Source organism: Populus alba, chromosome 7 (assembly GCF_005239225.2).
Source record: "Populus alba chromosome 7, ASM523922v2, whole genome shotgun sequence".
Lineage (NCBI taxonomy): Eukaryota > Viridiplantae > Streptophyta > Magnoliopsida > Malpighiales > Salicaceae > Populus > Populus alba.
Window position 1 is genome coordinate 2557484 of NC_133290.1, and position 24549 is coordinate 2582032.

General features: G+C 32.0%; 1 protein-coding gene across 2 annotated transcripts; it reads left to right on the plus strand.

Annotated features, from left to right (window-relative positions):
- Positions 1-16067: 16067 nt before the first annotated feature.
- On the plus strand, positions 16068-19816 carry LOC118050557 (AP2-like ethylene-responsive transcription factor ANT). Of its 2 annotated transcripts, none has more exons than XM_073410299.1 (9): positions 16068-16902; positions 17021-17711; positions 17940-18022; positions 18194-18202; positions 18294-18382; positions 18462-18535; positions 18633-18683; positions 18797-18876; positions 19057-19816. In XM_073410299.1, exons 1-9 carry the CDS (start codon positions 16587-16589, stop codon positions 19689-19691), a joined length of 2028 nt encoding a protein of 675 aa, XP_073266400.1. In that variant the 5' UTR covers positions 16068-16586; the 3' UTR covers positions 19692-19816. The 2 variants fall into 2 exon arrangements, with proteins under 2 accessions (XP_073266400.1, XP_034916839.1); XM_035060948.2 differs by having other exon boundaries at positions 16072-16902; positions 18800-18876.
- The last annotated feature ends 4733 nt before the right edge of the window (positions 19817-24549 follow it).

Below are 24549 nucleotides of genomic sequence, written 5' to 3' on the forward strand. Positions count from 1 at the left end.
AACATGATTTGTTTTTTTAAAAAAATCAGGATAATATTAATTTTTTTATGTTGAGATGACAACTTGTTATATCGACTATAATCAACCTAAATTAATTAACTTTTCAAGTTCATAACTTGGGTCATTGTTGTGATCATAATGAGCTAACTCGATTGATCATTTGTCTTTTTTTCTCTTTCCCTCTTCTCATCTTGATAGGCCTTCATTAGATTTAGATGGAATGAAATTTAAGACAAAATTGAAAAGTTTTTAAATAATTAAAAATTAAACTAAATGAAGAGGACATAGAAGTGCTTGGTATGTGTACTACACACGACGCAAGCATATGAAAAGGAGTTGTTATATTGGAGAGGCACGTGTGTCCTTCTTCGAGCTTTGATGATGATTTTTATTGGAAGTGTCTTGGTCGAGGATTTCGCATTGTTGTGATACAGCTCCTGTGTGGTTTTAACGATCAATTCATCCTCTATTTTTTATTTTTTTTAATCTTAATCTTTGTTTCTTCTTGGATTTTACTCCCATTTCTTCTTTGTCCAAAAATAGGGTTTTTTTTTTCAATTTCAATTATAGTCCCTTGATTTTTAGTTTTTAGTAAAACAAAAATTTTGAATTATTTTTTATAAAATTGAGCGCCATTTTAACATCCAAGATATTTTTTTGACACTGCAAGAATCTTAATCAAAGCTCAGTGAATCAAAATATAGAGCCAAGGAACGGTGAAATGATTGAATTGAATAACAAAGAATTACGGTAATGGAAAAAATCGAAAGACCAAAAAAAACTGAAAGGATGAAGAAAAGAAAGTAAACAATAGTGCAAGCATCAAATCGAATATAACAGGACAAATAAACTGAAAGGGCAAACAGTGAATAAACAGTAAAAGAAAACGTGAAACACCAAGCCGAATTAGTTCTTCACTTAATTATTTATCGTATGTAAACCGTGTTTAATTAGGATGTAAAAGGGGTGACGTAGTAATAAGTGTCATATTTGCCTACAAGAGTATCTTAACTCTACAACCAGACAGGACCATTCTATCAAAGGAATGGATAGCACACAGCGGCCATATACCCAAAACCAGCACGATGATGGTAAGTAGATTTATTAGGAGCCTGAGTTCCTTTTCTTTTTTTCTTTTTTTTGAGAAAAGAAAGGGGAGAAAGAGAGGTTTTTCGTGGTGTTTGGTTAGAAAGGTCTCCTTCTAGCTTGGACACGAAAAGATGTTAATGTTGGTGAATCAATAAAATATGTATTGTATTCCTCTCAACATCAGGGACGACCAAATCCACAGAAGGAGACGAAAAAACAAACAAATCAGACAGACACACCATTACACTTTCACTTTCACAAGATTAGAATGTTCCTCCTCCTCCCTGTAGAGTTTGGAGAAATTTGCGGCAAGAACATGAAAAGAGAAGTCCATTACACTTTCACTTTATAAGCAAACGTCTTTGTAATTTCAGACAACAGCACCTCTTTATCCGAGTCTGAAATGAGTGTTTTGTGATGCTTGCCATTGTTTTTCAATGGAAGAATAGTCCTCTTTTGCTTCTTCTTGGCTTCCTCGTTTTTTGGGTCCAGCAGCCGTTGTTTAAGCCGATGTAACCTGAGGTAATTTTGTTGTTTGCTCTACGTTTCCGTTTAGAATGTTTGAGATTGTGATTACAGTAATGATTTAAAATTTTTTTATTTAAAAAATATTTTTTTATTTTTTAAAAATAATTTTTGAAATCAGAATATTAAAATAATAATAAAAAATATTAAAAATATTTATTTAAAAAAAATTAAAAATTTTTTAAATACCATTTGCACCACGTTTTCAAACACTCTCTTAGTATCGATTGAAGTGCGGTTGTACTGCATATTTCTAGATTTTTAATTAAAAAATAATAAAAATATTATTTTAATATATTTCTAAATATAAAACACTTTGAAAACATATAATTTGAATTTAGTTCATAACTTATTATAATATTTTATGTTAAAGTAAAATAAAAAAATAATTAATTGAATTGAAATATATTATTTTAAATAACTATAGAAATGAATTTCATTAATAATATTAATTATTTTATTCTTAAATCATTTCTTTTTAATTAAAAAAAAAAGTAGACATGCCTTATTGTTTTCTTTGATTCCTTTTTTCCCTTCATTTCTTTCCTTGCCCATGACATGATGAGTTCCTTTACCTCCATGTTGTCCTTCTTCTTTACCCCACGCATGGTGACAGGAAAAAAAAAAAAAAAAAGGAATTTTATAGCCGTGAAGGATGAATGAATTGTCAACAACATGTTTTATTTTATTTTGACACAATAATAACTTAACACACTGTACTTACTTTGGATATAAAAATGCAACCAAGCATCTTTCACCAAAAAAAGAAATAGAGAGAAATGTATTGTAAAGTGGTGAAACAGTTGAAGGAAGGAGATACAAACATTCAATTTTGAAGGCCGAAGAAGAAAAAGATTTCATGTGAACGGCACCTGCATATGAATTAGTCGATTTTAAGAGACGGGGAAGCATGTCTGACAAAGTGTTCGCACGCAAGTTTCAAAAGAAAATCATGTTAAAATTCCTGAACCAGGATGTAACAGCTTACAACAACATTAATGAATCTAAAAATGTCAGCAGGGCCTCAAGATTAGAAAAAAAAAAAGAAGGGAAAAGACAATGGAGGATTTAGTAAAAAATAAAGGTTGTGTTGTTAAGGGTATTTTTTAAATATTATTTCTAATGTTAATTCTAATAGAAATTAACTTAACAAATCAGAAAGTTCTCCAATCTGATTTGTTTTTGATAATTTTTTAACAATTGAATTCCATTTAAAATTCAAATCAATACTATTAAAAATGTTAAAAACTAAAAAAATAATTTAAATCTTGAAATTGAATTCAACTCCAAGCTTTCCAAACAGCCGTAAGAGATTTTAGATTTAGATTATTTTATTTTTTTGGCAGGGGAATGAAGCTTTTAACAATTCATAATATAATTAGCTAACAATTGGGGTCGCCACACACATGGCTATAGCTACGTACCATAAGGTAGATCTTCCTATAAAATGCATATGTTTTACTGTTGCATATAGATAGATTAATAATAAACAACTTGAACCTATAATTAAGTTCAAGAGAGGGGGGATCAACTCTTAAAAAGAAATATTGCAAGATGTCTAGGGGAAAAAAGAAAAAAATCACCCTACAATCGTGAATCCTAACTAGAAAAGTAGAGATGCAACGCGGAAAGTAGGAATCGGACTAGCTAGCCTATCGACTTGTTATAAATTTCCTGAAAAAAGAAACGTCCAAAGAGCATGAAAGTCCTCTCCAAGCTCTTCGACTGACCTTTCCAAAGGAGACCAGTAAAGAACTCTCATGCTCAAACCAATATTGAGCTCCAAATGTTCGTCCAAGACAAGCTGGATTGCATTCAATATCTCGGGCAGCAGGTGTGAAGATCATAGCTTGAAGATGACCATAAATGATCTTGATTCAAGCTCTTTGGTCTTAGTAAATGCAAGAGCAAGAGTCTAGGTTGTTTTGGGTGCTATAGGGCGTGGAAAACCAAAAGACTAGGCTTTATTAAAGTGGAGGAGGCACCCTTAGAGCTGCTCCGAGTAGATGATCAGGCGTGGGTGGGTCATTAATCTCCAACGAATGTGATGTTTGTCTCGTGTCCATTTCCTATAATCCTACTCTATTAATTGTGCATTAATGTGCCTTTGAAAATTCGTAACCTTCCAAGAAATGTTCTTCGTCTTCTTCTCCTTATTATTTTTTTAAAAAAAACGACCCTCCAAGAGAGAGCTCTCTCCTCTTTTCTGAATGAGAGGTAGGAGAGGCCGTGCTATTAATGTACAACCACAAAGAAACTTCAAATTTAAGTTTGTAGCTAGTTTACAATTAACAAATACACCATCTCCAAGAAAGATAGAAAAAATGATGAGCCAAGGAAAAATCCAAAAAAATCGATTCTGAGAAATTTAACAAGTTTCATCTTCACACCAAAGCTAGTCAATGACAGAAGATGTCTAGTGTGTACACAGGCCATGGAATTCATTTCCATCATCTCCAATGCTCTAGAAGCATACTCATGTATATCGTGTTAATTATGGAAGTGGAAATACCAACTCAGTAATTTACTTCTTTTATATACATACAACTAATTTGTCATGTATTGGATACATTTTTTTAGCAAAAAAAAATACAAGCTTTTCAAATGTGATTTTTTAAAATTTTAGTTATAAAAAATATCTATGCATGCATCTAATTATATACACCGAGAGCCATTTGCCTTAGTAAATACAAAAAATAAAATGTTAACACGACTATTTGACTCATCTCGCTGCGGGTTAAGTAATTGTTTTTCAATGCAAAATAATTAATATATAGGTGTTATTAGTATGTTATCGTGTAGAAAAATATAACTGTAAATCAAAAAGTCGATATTTACATATAATAAAATATAATAAATGTTATATGTTTTAATAAAAACATGTTAGATCTCAAGTTAATTTTTAACATAGCAGAAGAATAAAACAATGTTACAATTACTACAATAAAACAATATTTCATTAACTTATTTTCTCTAAATAAATACCTGAAATTAACAATTTTATTACCGCTACAATAAAAACAATTATCAAAATTTACAATTATATCATTTCTACATGAAAATACTATTTACTTGTAGTACATGTATAATATAACGTACAAGGAAGGATTGTAAACAAAATTACAACCTCCCAATCAAATATATTCTTTCGATGTGTTTCAAAATTGTTGTCTCTTATTTGAAAGTCAAATCATTAATTGTCTGGTTTTTTTATGTTCAACCACTCTCTCCTTCATTTATAATATCATATACTCCGAATCTATCGAATAAAAGATATAAAATTCCAAATAGTCATGCTGTGTTATTAAATTTAGACTGTCAAATTTATTTTAAAAAACAATAAAAAAAGTAAAGGACCTTATTTATTGCCAATTTCTTATAAGATATGTTAGCATCCATTTCCATCTCCCCAGCTCTCTCTTTTTATAAACTCTCAACTATAGAAATATCACTGGTCCAGTTTTTACATATCACTTTCATTTTCATATTGGGCTTGTGGGGGTCCAGCTCCTGCCCATGTGATAGAATCATCTAAAAGATTTTTTCACCATTCTATAATCACGAGAATGCTAAACAAGTGGGGGGTTGGGTTTCGTACCGTTTTTAACGGGAGAGATATAGTACAGTTTTTATTAAAAAATATAATTAAATAAGTTTTTTTAAAAAAAAAAACTAAAATCGGTTCAAACTGACCGGTTTCAGTTTGATTTGGCTTGATTTTTTTTAGTTTAGCTTGGTTTGGATCAATTTTTCCAGTTTGGCTCAGTTTGGATCAATTTTTCCAGTTTAACTCGATTTTTTCAGGTTTTTTCCGGTTTAGGTTCGGTTTGGTTTTTTCGGTTTCAAGCTTATAAAACCGAAACCAAACCGGTTGATTTTTTTAAAATTTTAATTTATTTTTTTTATAATTTGTTTTTTTCAATTGTTTTTTTTTCCAGTTTTATGAATTTAATCAGTTTTTTAATTTTTTTCTCACTCCTAGTTTTTAATACCTTTTGCTTCTAGTTGGCTGGGTTTTATTAGTGTTTTAGAGCAAAAATTAAAAAAATTAAGTTGGAGGTATATGAACAAAGATATAAAATAAATATATATTTGGAATAGTTTTTAAATTTTTTAGAAAATAGAATTGAAACCTATGTGAAAAAGAAGAGAATTTTAAGTCAAGGTTGTTTCCTAGAATTTATTCCGAATTAGCCCTTCTACCATTTGTTTTTTATATGAATAGGGACAGAATATTGTGTAACTAGGCTCATAAATAATTTATTCCATGCAGACGACAGTTCAATATACAATATATGGATTTTAAATTCACTTCCACCGTTTGCTATCTTGTTTTGTGCTGCGTTTTCAACTGTTGTTAGAATGTATTTTAAAAGCATGTTTCTTTTTTAAAAATAAATTAAATAAATGTTTTTTTATTATTTTTTTAATAATTAAAAAAAATTAAATTTCTTTAGTGTTCAATTTAATTGGGTCAACTTTTTATTTAATGAATAGAGGGAAAACTTGACTTGGGTTTCATTCATTTTAAATCATTAATAATTTATTTGACACTGTGATTGTGGTTGCTTTTCAAATAATTTTTCAAGCTAAAATACATGTCAATGATTTTTTTAAAAAAATTATTTTTGACATCAACACATCAAAATAACTTGAAAATACTAAAAATATATTAATTTAAAATTAATAAAAAATTAAAAATTTTTTAAAAATATTTTTAAAACACAGAAAATTAACCTCCCCTTCTTTCACGGAGATCATCATCCATCCCTCGCAAAAAAAAACAAAATAAAAAAACCAAGACACTTGTCTTGTAGGGGAAGGCGAGGGACGTGGAAATCTTCATTCCTTCGGCCATTAACTATTTCATAGGGGCTGATCCGATACGTTGCCCTCGAACATAAAGTTGTGGAGCCTGAAAAGGAAGTGCTTGAAAATCAAAGCAGTTAATTGCAGAATTTAGAAGTGAATACAGACTTTGAAGTCAATCTTGCCGTCTTTCCATAATAGCTAGCATGGAGAAAATAATACCAAAACATAGATAAAGCCTCCACGGACCAGGAAAACTTCTCAGCCTTTTTAGTGGAATCCAGTGCGTTTACCTTCTAGGACATGATCTTGACCCTTCAATTCGCCTTCATCCGTCTCGGTCTTTGGGGTAATTTGATTCATTTTGACAGCTGCAACAAGTTGGCTTTTATAGGGGTTTGGTTTTAGTGAATCTCAGGCACCACGCAGAGCCGTTTGCTTGGTGTATCTGTGTTGTTTTGAAGCGTTGGAGTTTGTACAATGGCTAGAGTTATTGTCTTTAATGGTGGCTGTAAAGGGGCTTGCTTCCGTTCGACACGTTCACAGCTATAAGTGGGTGCTTGGGAGTAGAGTAACGGTTGCTTTTCAAATAACTTTTCTTGTCAAAAAATATGCTAATAATGTTTTTTTATTTTTAAAAATTATTTTTGATATTAATACATCAAAACGATTCAAAAGATATAAACCACTCAATTTAATTTAAAAAAAAATTTAATTTTTAAAAAAAACAGATTTGATCGCAATGCCAAAGAAGCAAAGTTGAAGGGTGCAAGAGCGTGTGTAGTTCGTCTAGCTTACGCGGGTGTGGTTTTGTCTCACTTGTGTAAACAAGGGTTTAAGGGAAAGAGATTAGAGTTGGTGTTTTGTCCTGTTCTTGAAGAAAAGGAAACAATAGCGTTACAGGACATTGAAAGGTAATTTTTAAAAATTTATTTTTAAATTTTTTATAAGTAATAATATTTAATAATATTTTTAAAAAAATTTGAGTAGAAAATATTTTCTGAAAATTTAAAAAATTTAAAAATATCATAATATTTAATAATTATATCAAATTTGTTCTTTCAAACTTTTAATTGCTATATATATTTTGTTTTTAATATTTATTTTTCAATTTCATCTCTTAAAATTTAATCTTTATATTAACTTTGGTCCTTATTTTTATAATTGTTATTTGCTTTTTACTTGTCATTTTTTTATTGAAATTTTTTATCTATCAAATTTAGTACTCATTTTTTTCATTACTTATTTTATTTGAAATAATTTATGAAATGTTAATTATTATTATTTTAATTTTTTTATATTTTATTTTTTTTATTTTTTAAATTTGATCTTTATTATTTTAATTATTATTTATTTTATTTGAGATAATTTATAAAATTATATTTTTAGTAATAGTTTGGAAATGTAGAAGATGCAATCCCCTTTTCAAACCAAAAACAAGCATTGGTGTTTTTGATTTGAGAAACCAATCGTATTCCAAACAGGTTCTAAATAGGATAAAACATTTGGAGCAGAGCAGGAGGAGCTATCTCCCAAGTAAACGACTCTAGCGTCTGAAGTTTGTTTCTGAAGCCCAACATTGGGGCGAGGTTCATTTCTACTTGACAAAAGCCCGTCCAAGACAAAATTAAGCAAACTACTAGTGGTTCTAAACTTGATTGTTAGCTTAGCCCATGATTATATTTTGTCTTGTTTAATTTAGGAATTTTATAGCTTGTTTTTGTTGTTTCATAGATTTTTTATTTTATTTTTATCACAGAGATTTATCTGTAAAAACTAGATTGGGTTATTAAGATTGATACCTCTGTAGCAGCAATTGTTGTTTTCTTTCTGTTGTGGGATTATGCTTATTGGGGGTTTGGATAGTTTTAGACAAAAAAAAAAAAAGTGTTTACAATTGCCCCTCTTCGTAAATTTTCGTGGTAAAGAAAGTGTACAAAGAAGTTGCAATCAATTTTCCTAAAACGATCATGGAACATTTTCAATTAGATTGGACTTGAACACTGTCAATTTTCCTAAGAAATTTGATTCAGCTGGCGTCAAGCTAATTGCAATCGGTGTTGTTACTCCAGATAAAGCTGCTATGCTGGCCGACCGGTGTGTTTTAGATTGTGCACTTGATTTCAGTTCGTGTATGTCTTCAAGAATAATCATTTGGCAGGCAGCATTCATTAAGCTGCTGGTGTTTCTTTAAAGCATGTCTTCTTGAAAAATATTAAATATTCGAAGTAAACATTCTAATGGATTCTTCGACACTCGATGTTGCTCGATTTCGGATGCAGTAGTATTGTGTCATGATGATTTCTTGCAACAATGGCAAGAATCATAACACATGAAAAGAAAAATATCTGTGATTTTGTTGTTTGATTTGGCATGTTGCTTTCTGCTCCAGAGCTGCAGTAAATCATCTTCCGCAGCCATCTTTCCCAGGACTGGAGATGCTTACATTTCTTTGCTGTGCCATTTATCATCAAAGAACAGTTATTCAATAAACTAAGATTTTTTTTTTTTTTTATCTTAATTTACCTGTAGGTCTTTTCATTTTGATTTTAAGAGAAATGAGCAACTCATTAAAAGAATGAAATTCACGAATAAACAGAACGAAAAAACTTACATAAATGATTACAAATTACAGACATATTAACAGTACTAGGTTCCCTATCAACCTGTTCATGGACCTGTGAAGTCAACTTTGAGGAAATATGTGTTTGGCGAAGTGAATCGATGATATCCTGAAATCAGTCCGGAGCTTGGTTCGTTTATCAAATACACATGCTGCAAAGCCATCTGCCAATCCCAAGACTGAACTGCTTATGACTTGGTTCTTCTGCAGCACTATCTGCCCTCACTATAATTCCAGCAAGTTCTGCTCCGTTCTTCTCAGGGAGGAATGTTTGTCTTCAAAGGGAAGCAGTTGTTGTTCCAGTTGCATGAAGGTTCACTGCATAGCAAACACCAGTCTTTCTCTGGTTAGTTGCCCTGCTTTTGTTAATCTGCTACCATGGAATAATAGTGGCAAAAATACATTGGTCTTCAGTTGTAAATCAGGAAGCACTGGCTAATGCCTGTCGAATGTAGTTATCAGAGCTCGTCTGTATTTCACAATGTATATCTGCTTCAATGTGTTGATTTTCAAAAAAAAATGAAAATAAGGAAAGTTAAATCAGCTAGGTGGGTGTCCTAATCAATCAAGCTTTCTAAAGTAAAATACGTATGGCCCCTCTTTAGAAAAATACCCAAATGCCATGAGCAAACATCCCTCTCTGCTGTCATTCCTTGTGATGTTGCAAATAAATCCATATTTCCAGGGCCTTTGTCATCTTCAACACCTTGTTAGATATTCACTTCTTTTCCCTGCAGAACTTTCTCTGTTTGCACTCTTTTAACACAATGTAGGGGACACGGGAATGTGGGTAGCTCTGTCAATGGCATTCCGATGGCATCGGCAAGTGAATACTCAATGTAGGGCGGGACCATGGCTTGCTTTCCTTGCACATCTCCCTCAATCTTGTAGGGTCTCTCTTCTTGAGCAGCAGGGCTAGGATGATCACAAGAAAATATTCTACCATTTTGTCGAAAAATAACTTTTCCTTGGAGAAGCCTTCATTTATATCCATTCTTTATTATTGATTGCATCCAAAACTTATAAACTTGTGATGATCTAATGTGCATGCTACCACTAAATCGGTGTAAATTTAAAGAGTTAGCAAAAATGTTAAGGAACGTTAATAGAAAGACTTCATTGAGAACTTTCTGAAACATTTGGGATCAAATTTATAAGTTTTTTATTTAATTGAAAATAAGCATACATGTTTGAGACTAAATTGAGATTTTTTTAGAAGGCCAGTCTTTCTAAAAAAATTTTGATTTTTTTTAAATTATTTTTTAAATTTTTTTATTGTTTTAATGTCCTGATATTAAAAATAAATTTTAAAAAAATAAATAAATATATTATTTTAATATATTTCAAATAAAAAATATTTTAAAAAATAACAACTTCCATATATTCTAACACTGCTAAAATAAAACAAAATGCTAGCAAACACTAGCCTTAGATCCTGTTTGTTTCATAAAAAGTGGTTTCTTGAAAATTATATTTCAAACTTTTTTATTTTTGTTTGTCATTAAAAAAGTTGGTCAATGAAAAACATTTTCTAATAAAAAAAAAAATATGGCTTAGTTTTCAGGAAAATATTATTTTTTTTAAGCCGAAAACACTTTTTAGAAATGGTGAAAATTTTAGAAATGTCATGTTATTTGTTGATTATATAAAATTTATTCATCAAACTTTTGATTACTATATATATATATTATTATTTAGAATTTGATTTAATTTGATTTTTATATCAACTTTGGTTCTCGTTCTTTTGATTTTTATTTATTTTTTTTGAAATAATTTATAAAATTGTAATTATTATTATTTTTTAATTTCATCATCTTTCAATTTTGTTATTAGTTAGATTTGATCTTTATTATTTTAATTGTTATTTATTTATTTGAGATAATTTATTAAATCAGATTTTTTTTCATTTTTATTATCATTTAACTTTTTAATTTTTAAGATTTATTTCTTAATATTTTAATAAATTTTTTAAAAAATAAAGTTATTTTTCAGTTTATTTTTTCTTGATATAGCTAAACATTGAAAATATTTTTTAATTTATTTTTTATGGTATTACTAAGCATAAAAAATAATTTTTTTTTCATAAATTTTTTTTTTCAAAAACAAAATTACTTTCGAAGCAAACATACGGACATTAAAAAATGTGGGGAAAAGAGAGACAAAGAGGGTAACGACGTTAACTTTGGAGGCTATAAAGAGCAGGCAGGGATCGATGGAAATATCACTTTTTTCGGGAACAAGTAAATACAATTGCAATTTCTTTTTTTAAAAGTAGAAGCAGAGCCCCAAATACTCTTATGAATTTCCATGCATAATTGCATACATAAAGCAAATAAAATAAAATAAAATAAATCCATGCTCTACTTTATTTGTTCCGAGGGTTGACCTATTTTAGCTATATCTGCAATCCTCTTATTTCTACTCAAGTGTTAGTTCTAGTTACTGCATTCCAAAATTTTTTTTAAAAAAAAATTAGCTTATATATCTTAATTAATATCATAAATCTTGAAATTAATAATAATATAAGTCTCCAGTGACCCTAAAATTTATAAAATTTAAATTGGTGATTTTTATAAAACAAATCTAGAACCTAATCAGTTGAAATTACACCTCTCAAAATTAATTTTTTTCATGTCAAAGAAGATGCAAAATGAGGTTATATTTTGGAAGAGGAAAGTAATTAATCTCCATAGGATATTAACCAGTTATTAAATGTTCATCCACATATATTTAATCTAATCATTTTATTAGAATACGAGAGTAATTAATTTCCAAAAAACCACAAACCAATTCCCAAAGGTTTCTTAAATGGATAAACTCTAGGAGCCTGGTGAGATCTTTCTCAAAGCCTGGAAGGAGATTTGGTGTGGCAAGATGGGCTTCAGATGGCTTGCGCTTCTTAATGATATCTGGTTCCTGTCGTGTAAGTTACTGTGAGCTAATCCAGGCTTGAAAGAAGACGCGTAAGCTCTTTTTTTGCCATCATTTGGCTGATAAAGAACAATCTGATCTTTAGTAATAAAGATCCTCATTATGAAGTCATGTTCCTCGTTGTTTTCACCAGGCTGTCTCTGGATTAAAGCCATTCACCATGACTTCCCGTATTGTTTATAAAAAAAAAAAAAAAAAAGGGTTAGAATATCAAACCCGCAACTAAGAAATGAATGGTAGGGAAAGTTACAATGTCTATTGATGATTCAATGAACTCGGCAATTGAGTTTGCTAACAACTGAGTTTCCATTGCTGCTACTCTTTGTTCTCTAATAGCAGAAGTGAGTTCTGAGCATCAGATGGAAGCTACTGTGAATATTAACGTGTGATGAGAGATAAGATTTGGGGGCTCAACAAAGACAATACTCTTTGTTCTCTGATAACACCTGCATAAGTGAATTCTGAGTTTTAGTTGGAGGTTACTATAAAAACAATACTCTTTTAAAGTACAAAAATAACCAGATTATATGAATATTAATGTGTTTTAAGGGATAAAACTTGGGTTTCCCTTCAAAATCCCCTAGATTAGACACGGGCACTTACAGGATTGGACAAAGACGATATTCTCAGACTGACCTCCACACACACACCCTTTTTTTAGTGGGCTGGCCATGTCATTTCATTTTTGGGAGTCTGACTATGCATCCCTTTAAATAAGGCTTATAATCTAAAATGAAATTGCTATAACTAGATGATGCACTACTCCTAATTAAACTTGGTTTACTCACCACTGACTCCAAATATAAAATGTATATGTATTAAATGCTTACATGTTCTCCTCCCATAATAGAGTTGGATAATAATGGTGAGGCATGCTAATTACCAAACCAATCCCTCAGATTTGTGAATTCCTTTTAGATTGAAAATCCAAATAAATTGATCACAATGAACGAATTTTGCAATGTTTTAAAAAATTAACCAAAAATTTGGTGCTCACATGTCTTTTATGGCCTCGTCCGTATATGGGAGACATATTATACATTGGAAACAGTTAATACAAGATATAAGAAATGCAAAATTGACCAACTTTTTTACGCAAGGCCACAAGCTAATTCCAAGTGATGGGAAAACAATATGGAAATGCGCTCAGAACCATTTAAACACCTGCACTGAGTTCGGTACCCCATCTTTTTAGGGTACATGAATTGAAAAGGATGCTCCAAAAACTATGCAATGTCTTTTCATTTATATGCGAATGATTCGACACCAAATTTGTGCATGATTATGAGAGTATAATAATCTAATGACGCATCTGCTATATCAACAAGAAAATTCTAGGAGCATGACAATATCCAAACAAAATTACTAAATTAATCTGTGAAGATCCTAAGGATATTTCCGGATCATCAGATGCTGCATCCTTGTGATAACCCCCGGTTTGCCTTCTAAAAGCATCTGGTGAACTTAGCTCCTGCAAGTGACGCAGGCGCATAATGAGCTAGCTTGACCTCTTTGTCGTGGTTTGTGGGACATGTTGGTGCAAGAAGCTCAAGAGAGCTTGAACTCGTGGTCAATGGCTCTCGTGGGGACGAGAAGCATCAACATGTGTAGGTTAGCGGTTTGCGTTCATTCTAATATATGCTAGCACTACTGGCCCCGAAGGCCTGGGCAATAAGATCAAATTTTGGTTCTGCTAGCGTGGAGAGATTAGGAAATCATGACTGGAAGCTATACAAGGTCTTCAAAGAGGCTATCGTAGAACGAGCAAAGGCATCTCAAGGTGGCAAGGCAACGGATGCGACCATATTTGCAAGACATGTAGCTAAGAAAGTGTTGAGCCCTAGACCGCCAAGGCAAATTATGTTCGGTCATATGACTGGTTTGTTTGCCATGCTTTCTTGTTCTCCTCTTTGGGTTCGAGACCTTTTCTTTTCAACTCGATTTAACCTAATTAAAAAGGTGTAGTTGAGGGAGAAATTAGTTATCTTCCTCGGTCTATTTCACTACTCACAATTAATTTCAGTCTTTTTTTTACTTTCTCTTTTTTATTTTGACAAACTATTGTTGTCGTCTTTGGAAGGGGTCTTAACATTTTTTATTTTTATCGACTGTTTTGGTCTTTTTTTTTTTTTTTTTTTTAACAATAGACCTGTTTGTCTCTTTGGATTTTCTCAATACAACAACCTTAAGTGTTTTTCTTTCTTCAAGTTCTACAACTTATCATATTAGTTGTTGTTGAACTTTGCTTGTTAGAATTTAAATCAGTTATTAAATGAATTATCAAGATCTTATTGTAATATTTCACTAGGTATATTATCTTTGCATGTTGATCGACGATATATTCATAAGATATAGAAATAAACTGGCTATGTTGCCTATGTATTACCGTTGGCAGAATAATTTTTTTTAAATGTAAACGAAGTAATATTAAGAAAATTGCTCAAATGTTTTAATAAATAAAAAATTCAAAAATAATTTATCTGCGAGTCTATTTAGTATTGTGGTAGCAGTATTTTTTAAAATATTTTTCATTTAAAACTAAATTAAAATAATAATTTTTTATTTTTTGACATTAAAACGATTTAAAATTATTAAAAAAATTAATTTTAAATAAAAATATTTTTAAAAAACAATGTTTTGGTCACCATGCCACATGCCAAACTCCCTCTAATTCTTCATGCTATCAAATGGTTAAAAAGATACAGAAATAAAGTTATATTTTTAAAAAAAATCTGATTCAAAGTTTTTAGTTAATTTTTTTTTATTTCTCTTTCTTCAACTTTTAGTTAATTTTTTAAAATATATTCTTTCTTGTCAATTTTGATGTTTTATATTTTCGTAAGTGAAAAAAGACCATTCCCGGTATTTGAGTACACCGCATCCACAAGGAAATCCTCATGACGCCACCCTCCATGGAACACCCCAAGAGTTCGTTCCCTTTTCCTAATATAATTAGATTAGATTTAGACATTTTACATTGCTATCACGCATGGTGACCTCAAATAAACTTTTTCAAAACATGTCAGAATCACAACGCACAAAAAATCAAACCAGTTTTGAGCGAAGGAGGCCCTCTACTTGTTTGGTTCCATGCCATTTTGCTTGTAAGGTTATCCGGTCTCTTGTACCGATGACAACTTTTGTAGCAGGAGAGGAGACGACGGGACAAGGCAAGGACAGTCAAGAGTTTGACTTGGCAAAGCTTGATGGTCAGTAAAATACGGCGTCGTCTTCACTTCACCTGTCCTGCATGCAGTAACCCCACAGAGAGAGAGAGAGAGAGAGAGAGAGAGGTGGAAGAGAAGATGCCTCGTTCATGCCTCTTTATCTATCTACCTATCTATCTTCTATCCCTATGAGTTGGAAATAAAGTAGGGCCAGAGAGACTACATATTGAAATGACTTGATGGAGCGCTTTGTTTTTCTGCTCTGTGCTGTGAAATCTACTGGTGCCTGCTGGCCTGCTGCTGCTACTCACATTAAAGCAAAAGCAGTACCTGGTCTGGTTTTTGTTTTATCAAATATTATTACCTAAAAAAATATATATATTATTAGCTAGCGGTGATTAATAGAGTTCAAGGACACACTAAGATTTATATAATACTCCAAGCTATTCTTAAAATATTAATTGGGTGTGTGGTAACGAGATATAGATGTTTTAATAAAAATATGTTTAAATTTAAGATTTTTTCTCAGGTTTTTTTAATATTTTTATCACCATTATCATGTTCAAATGATATAAAAATATTTAAAAACTCAACCGTACTTTAGAAAGTATTTCTATTGAAAAATTCTCTCGAATGTATATCAATGATGTAAGACTATTTTCAAAATAATTTACATGTTAATCAAAATTGAATAATTAAAAAAAATGCATCCCTCACGTGAAGAAGATGTTTTCTGGAAAAATAGCCAGGCTTTCTCAATCAAGGTAGCAATCCTCGAAATTAATTGATGGGATTTGCTGGGTATTGAGCAGAAGTCGTACGTATCCACTTGAGAAAATGAGGTTTCTTTGCTACTAAAAATATCTTTGTCTTTGGTGTAACTGTAGGTTTTTCGTCCAGGATTTTTAATGGTATCTTGGGATGTTCGATGGGATGGTATTAATTAAAGTAAAGAAAAAGAAAGGCAACAAGGGGAGCGTAGGGTTAAAGTAAAAGAAGAGGTCTTTCTCATACACAGATCCCTATGGAATGCAGGCAGGATGCCCGGCATTGCTTGCTGGAGCTCATTCCTTTTGTTTTAGGTTAAAGGGTCTTGCTTTGTTCTCTTTAGAAATCTTTTCAGAGAGAGAGAGGGTATGGATTCAGTTGCAGGAGTTTGGATTTGTTTCAGGTCTTTAGATGAGTGGTTAGATTTGGTCCAAGCCCAATATATATCCACTTCTGCGACTAGCTAAAGGAAAAAAAAAAAAAAAAAAAAAAAACCCCTCTTAAAATATTAGTGGAAGGAAAAGGAGAGATACATACCATGTTGTTACTACATTCTTAGTAGTATATATGTCTTCACCAATCATTGTGTTTGCCCTTGCCCTTGCCTCTGCCCTTGTCTAAAAATTCTTTTCTGATTAAGTTAGAATTAAGTGACATCAGAAAGCACAAAAGAAATGAAGTCCATGAACAATGATGATGGTAACAATAACCATAATGCTGACTGGTTAGGCTTCTCTTTGTCCCCTCAAATGAACATGGAGGTTCCATCAGGTACTGATCATCATCAACAAACACGGTCTGCCTCTGCTGCTGTTCCTACTGCAATCCCAACAAACCTTTTCCACTCCCAATTACCACACCTTAACTGTGGTATTTACTACGGTGTTGAAGGTGAGAATGGTGGCTTTTACTCTCCTCTGCATGTTATGCCACTGAGGTCCGATGGGTCGCCTTGTATGATGGATGCTCTCACCAGGACACAGCCTCAAGGTTAGCCTACTTCAGCTGAAACATAACTTATTCTTTGCTTCTTGGCTTTGTTTTGTGCTTTTGGGTAAATGTTGATTATCAAACTTCTGGACACTTCTGTTTGACTTTCTATGTGAAGCAACAATGGTAACAACTTCAACACCAAAACTTGAGGACTTCTTTGTTGGTGCAACTATGGGGACCCATCACTACGAAAGCAATGATAGAGAAGCTATGGCTCTTAGCTTAGACAGTAGTAGTTCTATGTATTATCACCAAGACACAGACCATGAGCCCAACAACCAAATTTGTCTAAACCATCTTGAACAAAACCCCAGACAGCAACACCATCACCACATTCAAGTTCAACAGTACCCATATTACTCCAACTTTAGGGACAATGAGATGTCAGTAGGAGAGGATGCTAAGCAAATGACTCAGGCTTCAGATTGCAATCTTCTTCTTCATCCAAATATGGGAGATGATGGGATACCTGGCATGAAGAATTGGGTTTCGAGAAACCATCAAAGCAACCATGTCATGGAGCAGAAGATGCTTAGATGTGTGGTTGAAAATGGAGGTGAATCTGGGCCTAATATTAGTGCAATGACATACGGGGATTTGCAGTGTTTGAGCTTGTCAATGAGTCCTGGCTCCCAGTCAAGCTGTGTTACTGGTACTTCTCAGCAAATCTCACCTTCTGTGACTGACTATGCAGCCATAGAAACCAAGAAAAGAGGACCCGGGAAGGGGGATCAGAAGCAAATTGTTCATAGGAAGTCCATTGATACATTTGGGCAAAGAACTTCCCAATATAGAGGTGTTACAAGGTTACTACTTCTTTTATCCTTAATCCCTTTTCTATATCCTGCTCTTTTATTTAATGTGATTTTTCTTTTTTGAAACAAGTCTATTTTTCATAACCATAAAGTCTTTTTGCACTGCTCTTTCCTGTCTTGTCTGTGCCTCTGATCTCCCTTCTTTTATTTTGTTTTTCTCTCAATTTGCTTGCATTATATTCCTAAAAACAGATTATTTAATGGATTTTGTTTAATCAGGCATAGATGGACAGGGAGATATGAAGCCCATCTATGGGACAACAGTTGCAAGAAAGAAGGTCAAAGCAGAAAAGGAAGGCAAGGTTAGCAAATAAATGCATAATCAGCATTTGCTCTTTATGTTTTTCTTGCTTTGAATGCTTCAGCATTTTTTCATTCTTTTTTTTTCTCAATTGACCCGACTAATAAATTTATGTCACTGGTTTTTTGTTTTTGTTTTTTGCTTGCCATTTCAAACAAATGATGACTCTCAGTTTATCTGGGTAAGCCTTTTTCATGTACAATGATCAGAATTTTTAAAATTTTGTCATATACAGTCAAATTTATGAAGTAAATCCAAAATATAAATTTCAGGGGGTTACGATATGGAAGAAAAAGCTGCAAGAGCTTATGATCTAGCTGCACTCAAGTATTGGGGACCCTCTACTCATATCAATTCCCCTGTAATGATTTTGCCCTCTATTTTTATTTCATTCCAAATTTTTTTATCATCTGAAAGGGAATTTTGTTGTTGCTTTCTAGTTGGAAAACTATCAAAAAGAAATTGAAGAAATGAAGAACATGACCAGACAGGAATATGTTGCTCATTTGAGAAGGTTTTACATCTTTTGCCTTGGTGTGTATCCATGCATTCACATGGTTTCTCTTTTGGATCTAACTTTTGTATATTTTTTTTCCTCTTTATTTGATCAGAAAAAGTAGTGGGTTCTCCAGGGGAGCTTCAATTTACCGAGGAGTAACAAGGTCTTGATATCCTACATTAGTACTTAGCAACATGTGAATACTGCTCACTTGCATTTTATACAAAGAAAGTGATTGTTTGGCCCTGAAGTCTCTGTTCATGTTTTAATTTTTAGCAGACATCATCAACATGGAAGATGGCAAGCTCGGATTGGAAGGGTTGCCGGAAACAAGGATCTTTATCTAGGAACATTCAGTGAGTTCGTGGGCTAATTATGTTTCTGTTTATTGAATTTGTGTCTTAATGTTCTACGGTTGTGCTCATGTATTTATTTGCCTCTTGTTTCCACTAAAGTCTTAGTGCATGCTTATGCTTGTGCTTGTAAGATTGCCTTGCTTCTGCCAGTTCTGATCTTTATTCAAACCAAAACTTCAGGCACCCAAGAGGAAGCAGCTGAAGCCTATGATGTAGCAGCTATAAAATTTCGAGGAGTTAGTGCTGTAACCAACTTTGACATAACGAGGTATGATGTGGAACGAATCATGGCTAGCAATACGCTTCTTGCTGGAGAATTAGCCAGGCGAAACAAAGACATTGGACCTTGTAATGATGCAACTACCAATCACAATCCTTCTACTCATAAGAGTGAAAACGAATCGGATTGGAAAATGGTCTTCTGTCAGTCCTCCCAGCAACTGGATCACAAAGCCTCAAATGCTGTGGATAATTACAAAACTCAGGCTTTCTCGTTGTCCCCTGAAAATGTAATCGCAAATGACAGCATTTTCTCACTGCACCAGCAACAGGTAGAAGACTCGTCCAAGATGGGAACTCACATGTCAAATGCGTCGTCGCTGGTGACTAGTTTATGTAGCTCTAGAGAAGGAAGCCCTGATAGAGCAAACCTACCAGTGCTCTTTGGAATGCCTCCCTCAGCAACATCCAAGTTTTACACTAGTCCAATTTGTGATGTGAATTCTTGGATCCCAACAGCAGCAGCAGCACAGTTGAGGCCTGCTGCTGTCTCATTGCCTCACATGCCAGTTTTTGCTGCTTGGACAGATGCCTAGGGTTAGTGTTTTAGTAAAAGCGCGCTGCAGAGCAGCAGAAAACACGAGAAAGAAAGTTAGATTCGGTTTTTTTGTTTGGGATTTTCTTTAGTTAATGGAGAAAATTGAGGGGGTTACTGGACACACTTGGATGCATGCATATGGGACCATGTTCATGAACAAGAGCTTCAAATTTTAAAACTCATCCTTTTTTTGACCTCCTTGCGATGATCTTGAAAAGTAGTAATGGTGGGAGAGAGCTTTTAAAAACAATATGATTGAAGTCCGTGGAATGATTTTTGCAATATGGGATGGCCATTCTCATAATTAGGCTCAGCTTTTATCGCCTCTCTCAAGTACAGAACAGAGCACAAATATGGGATATGGCCATTCTCTCTTTTGCTTTGAGCCTTTGACCATAATGTTTCTGATCTCATCACCACTTATGGCTCTCCATGCACACAACACCATGATTACCACCCGCCTTTAACATCTAACCTTTCTCTAAAGATGACACCACAATCTACATTGCATGCCAATAATTCCAAAAGTTGAGAAAAAAAAGAAAAAGTGGGAGGGGATGTGAATTGTGATGGTGGAACTTGATTCTTATTTGAGGGTTTTAACTGGTTAGTTATGTCAGCTACGCAAAGGAAAAGCACTTGACACTAGAAAAAACCTCAAAGCTCTTTCGTTCAAAGCACATCTTACTCACCACTACAAGCTAATGATGATGACCATAAAAGCAATTCCATGTCCACATGTACGTAGATTTCAATGAACAGTCGGTGCTTCACATCGCGTGTGAGTTAACACACGTGCTTTCATGTTCATTATCTTCGTTCCTCGCATTTCTCAAACAGTTCTTGTATCATTATTATTTGACCTTTACATAAAAATAAAAAAAAAAAATCTGGTTCCAGGTTATGCTTAAGAAGACAGAGTCGAGATGGGATTTCAGTGTAGAAGCCGTGATATTTCTCTATTGTTTGTTCATGCATCAGCTTCTTGGTAATTAAGAGGTGGAAAAGCCAATATTTCCTTCGATTTTCAGAAGATATAAAACGAATATTTTGCTTCGAAAGTTTGGTGAAACAGGTTCTGCTACATGGTCAAGATTATATAGATCGCCAGCAACAAGCACATGACTAGATTATCTTGCAAAGAACACGATCGGTATGGATGGGCTATGAGTTGGCAAAGACTGTTCGTGGTCTTTGCTCTATAGTACAAAGACGCAGTTATTACTGATCTGTAAGTTGCTCTACAGCTTGGACGACATGAAGATTCATGTCAGCGTAATGATCAAAAGAAAAATCTCAACCACCAAGTTGGGCACACCCATTTTGACTTTTCTCGACACCCGTTTTCTTCTGGCAGAAGGAGCTGTATATTTATTATTATTATTATTATTATTATTATTAATATAAATATTCCAAACTAATTTATATATATTAACTAATCATAAAAACTTTAAAGTTAATAGTCAAGATAAATTACACAACTTTAGAAGAAATTGAGATTTGTAGAATTCAAATCAATAATTTTTTTTTTAAAAAAAACTAGAATTTAATCAATTAAATTAATTATTTTAATATTAAAAAAAAAACTGAATTAATTTTAATAATCAAAGTATTTTTTAAATTATTTCTTACAGGGAAAACAAAAAAAATGCAAAAAACATATTTTCTTGGATACAACTAAAGTGTATATTGTGCTATATTATTTTGAGAATAATTCTATAGATAAATCTCATACCCTATGTATTATACTTCATTAATATAATGTTTTTTACGATATCAAATGAAACCAACATAGTTTAAATGAATAACAATTGATGTATCTTATCGAAGAAAATGAGAAATCCAACTTTATTGTTCTTATTGTAAACTAACGCAAAGAATCTTGACAAATATCATGTGCCCTTTGGACAAAGATTCAGTAGCATTTATTTAGTAGCCAGCTAGTTTGATGGCTGTGGGTCCACTAATTTTTTTATTTTTCAATCCAAATTTTTTATTTGATTAATTCATCCTTATCTTTCCTTTAAATTCCCTTCACCCAATAATAATTCTTAAATAAAGAACTATAATAATTTAAAGAGAAGGTTTAAAAAAAAAAAAAAAAAAACGTTTTCATAAGAATGTATCGGAAAAATAAAGTAACAGTTAATTTAAAAATTATGTAACTAATAAAAAATATTAATTATTTATGAGATAAATGTTTTTGGAAAGTATGTACAAATGGTTTATATATTCGCTCACAAAATAATCAATGATATTAACAAAAAATATAATCTTACCTGAATAATATAATCATAGAATGATTTTTAAATTATTATTTTATTTGAAGAGAAATTGATTTAATAATATACAATAAATAGTAAGTTACTAGTGTTTTTAAAAAGTATGCACTTTAGAAATATATTAAAATAATATTTTTTTAAATTTTAAAAATTATTTTTAAGATCAGCACATTAAAAAATTTTAAAATAAAAAAAATAATTTTTAAAAAAATACAAATTAAACCACATTTCTAAAATTTCCATTGTTTTCCAATAAGACCCATGATTAATAAAATGATATCAATATTTTATTTTTAATAATAAAAAATCCCTGCTATGTATTTTAAAAGAAGGGAGTCCCCCTACTTCTAAAACAAAGCAGCATGCATGGTGATGGGTGATGTCAAAAGTAGTGGGCTAAGACCAAACTTGTGTAAACAATTGTCCTTAATGGCTTAAAGGCGTACGTCAAATTGTAATCAATGTCATGTCAAGGAAATACGCCATGATGGTGTCTGGCACTCATGCTCCCGGGGATCAACTAAGGTAAAATCACCGAATCATGTGAATTGTCAAATGTAATAAAGGACGTGTTTAGTGTGGTTGTAATTTTAGAAAAATTAATCTTTTTTATTTTAAAATTATTTTATTTTGCTAACATGAGAAACAAGTGCCTTTAAAAAAATATATATTGTTTTAATATATTTTTAAATAAAAAATACTTTAAAAATAATATATATCACACTCAAGTTAGCTAAGCTTGGTTTTATATATATATATTCAATAAATATAATTTAAATTTAAGATAAATTAATTATAAATTATGCAATATAAATACAATATCAAAAAAATATAATTTTAAATTGTAAAATATTTCTAAATGGTCAAGATTAAATAGATTTTTAACTTAAAATAATTCAACTTAAACAAAATATCAAAATATTATAAAATTAAAATATTTTAAAACAAATATTTTAAATATAAAGCTAGACCAATGTTGTAAAGGGTAATGAGATCTAAAACATCTCTTATCTTATTCAAATTCTTATAAAGTATAAACTTGAAAAAAAAAACATGAATATAAACCATATATATTAGTTATAAATCTAATTTTTAAAAATTAATATCATTGTTAATGAAAATAATAATAATAATTTTCAATATTATTATTAATATCATTGTTATTGAAAATAGTAATGAAAAAAAGCTTTTTATACTTGGGTGATTTAATTAATTAAATTGAACCATGTTCAATTTAATTCAATAGCTTTTCAAGACCGGAACAAAACACGCTGAATCGAAAACCGAAATATTCCGGATAAAATCAAGTTTGAAAAATCTGAAATATGTCGGATATTTAAGCCGAAAAATTCAAAAAGGCCGATATTTAAAATGAGATGAAAATTATTTTATTTTATTTTATTATTAAATTTATATAAAATATTTTGGTTATATTGAACAAAACAGAATAAAATTAACAACTTTTTTTCATGTTGAAAGATATCATGTATTGTTCACGTGATCGTTAATTCTCGATAAAAACAGTTGATAAATAAAGTATATTGCAGAATATAAATGGTTATTTGACGAGTGGGTTTACGCGCGCGCGCGAAGCACGAAACAAACAGCCGACTACTGCAAGGGCCGACGACATCATTAATTGGAGGAGCAATGGCCATGATTGATCAAACAAAGCAGAGCTCAAGATTGAGTGGCCAGACGCAATCTCCTTGAAAGATGATCATAGGAGTCACTTCATGACAGCATTACAGCCAATCAATACGGGCTGTTCGTTTCCCTAAGCCTTTAATAATAACGATATGTTGCCATGCACTGTGCATCCATAATTACAATCCGAGCTTCATATAATATCATTAGCCGACGACATCACACTATATATAATCATTCTATGATCACCTTACGGGAGAGAATGTGTTTGATCTGAGATCAGCCATATCTGCCTCCGTTCAAGATATCAAGACTCAACCGCCGCTGCCTTTCTTGGCAACAAATGTGTTTGGGAACAAATGTTTTAACTTTTCATGTTAAGCTATATGAGGTAGTGTTTGATTTGAGAGCATGCTCACGTTTTTTTAACACAACAGCTCTTTTTTAAGCTATATGAGCGTGTTTAATTAAATTTTGTTAACTAAATAAACCTTAGAGAAGTAATTTTTTGCCCTGAACTTCCAATTATACCAAACTAGCTGGGATGCGGGACATCAATGTTTTTATATGCTAGGCTTTTTGGACATTCTCTCATATCAGTACCACATTTTATTCCCAAAAATTGATATTTGTGTGTTAGGCTGATAAATCACAACCTAGAAAAAGATATGGTTTGCCACATTTTCCCACCAAAGTCTAAATCAGACCAAGTTGAACGAGCATGTGTCTGTTTGCCCCACCCTGCTTTCTACAAATCGTGGACATTGTTGTGCCAAGAACAAAGGGCCCGTTTTGCTGTCAAGGCTGGGCTTTGAATTCGATGGCTGCAACGAAGCAGCAGAGGTTAAAACATCCGGACCTGCTGGTTCGGAAAGGGAAAAGGAAGGCGGTGGATAGTTACCGGGATGATTTCATTGATAATGAAGC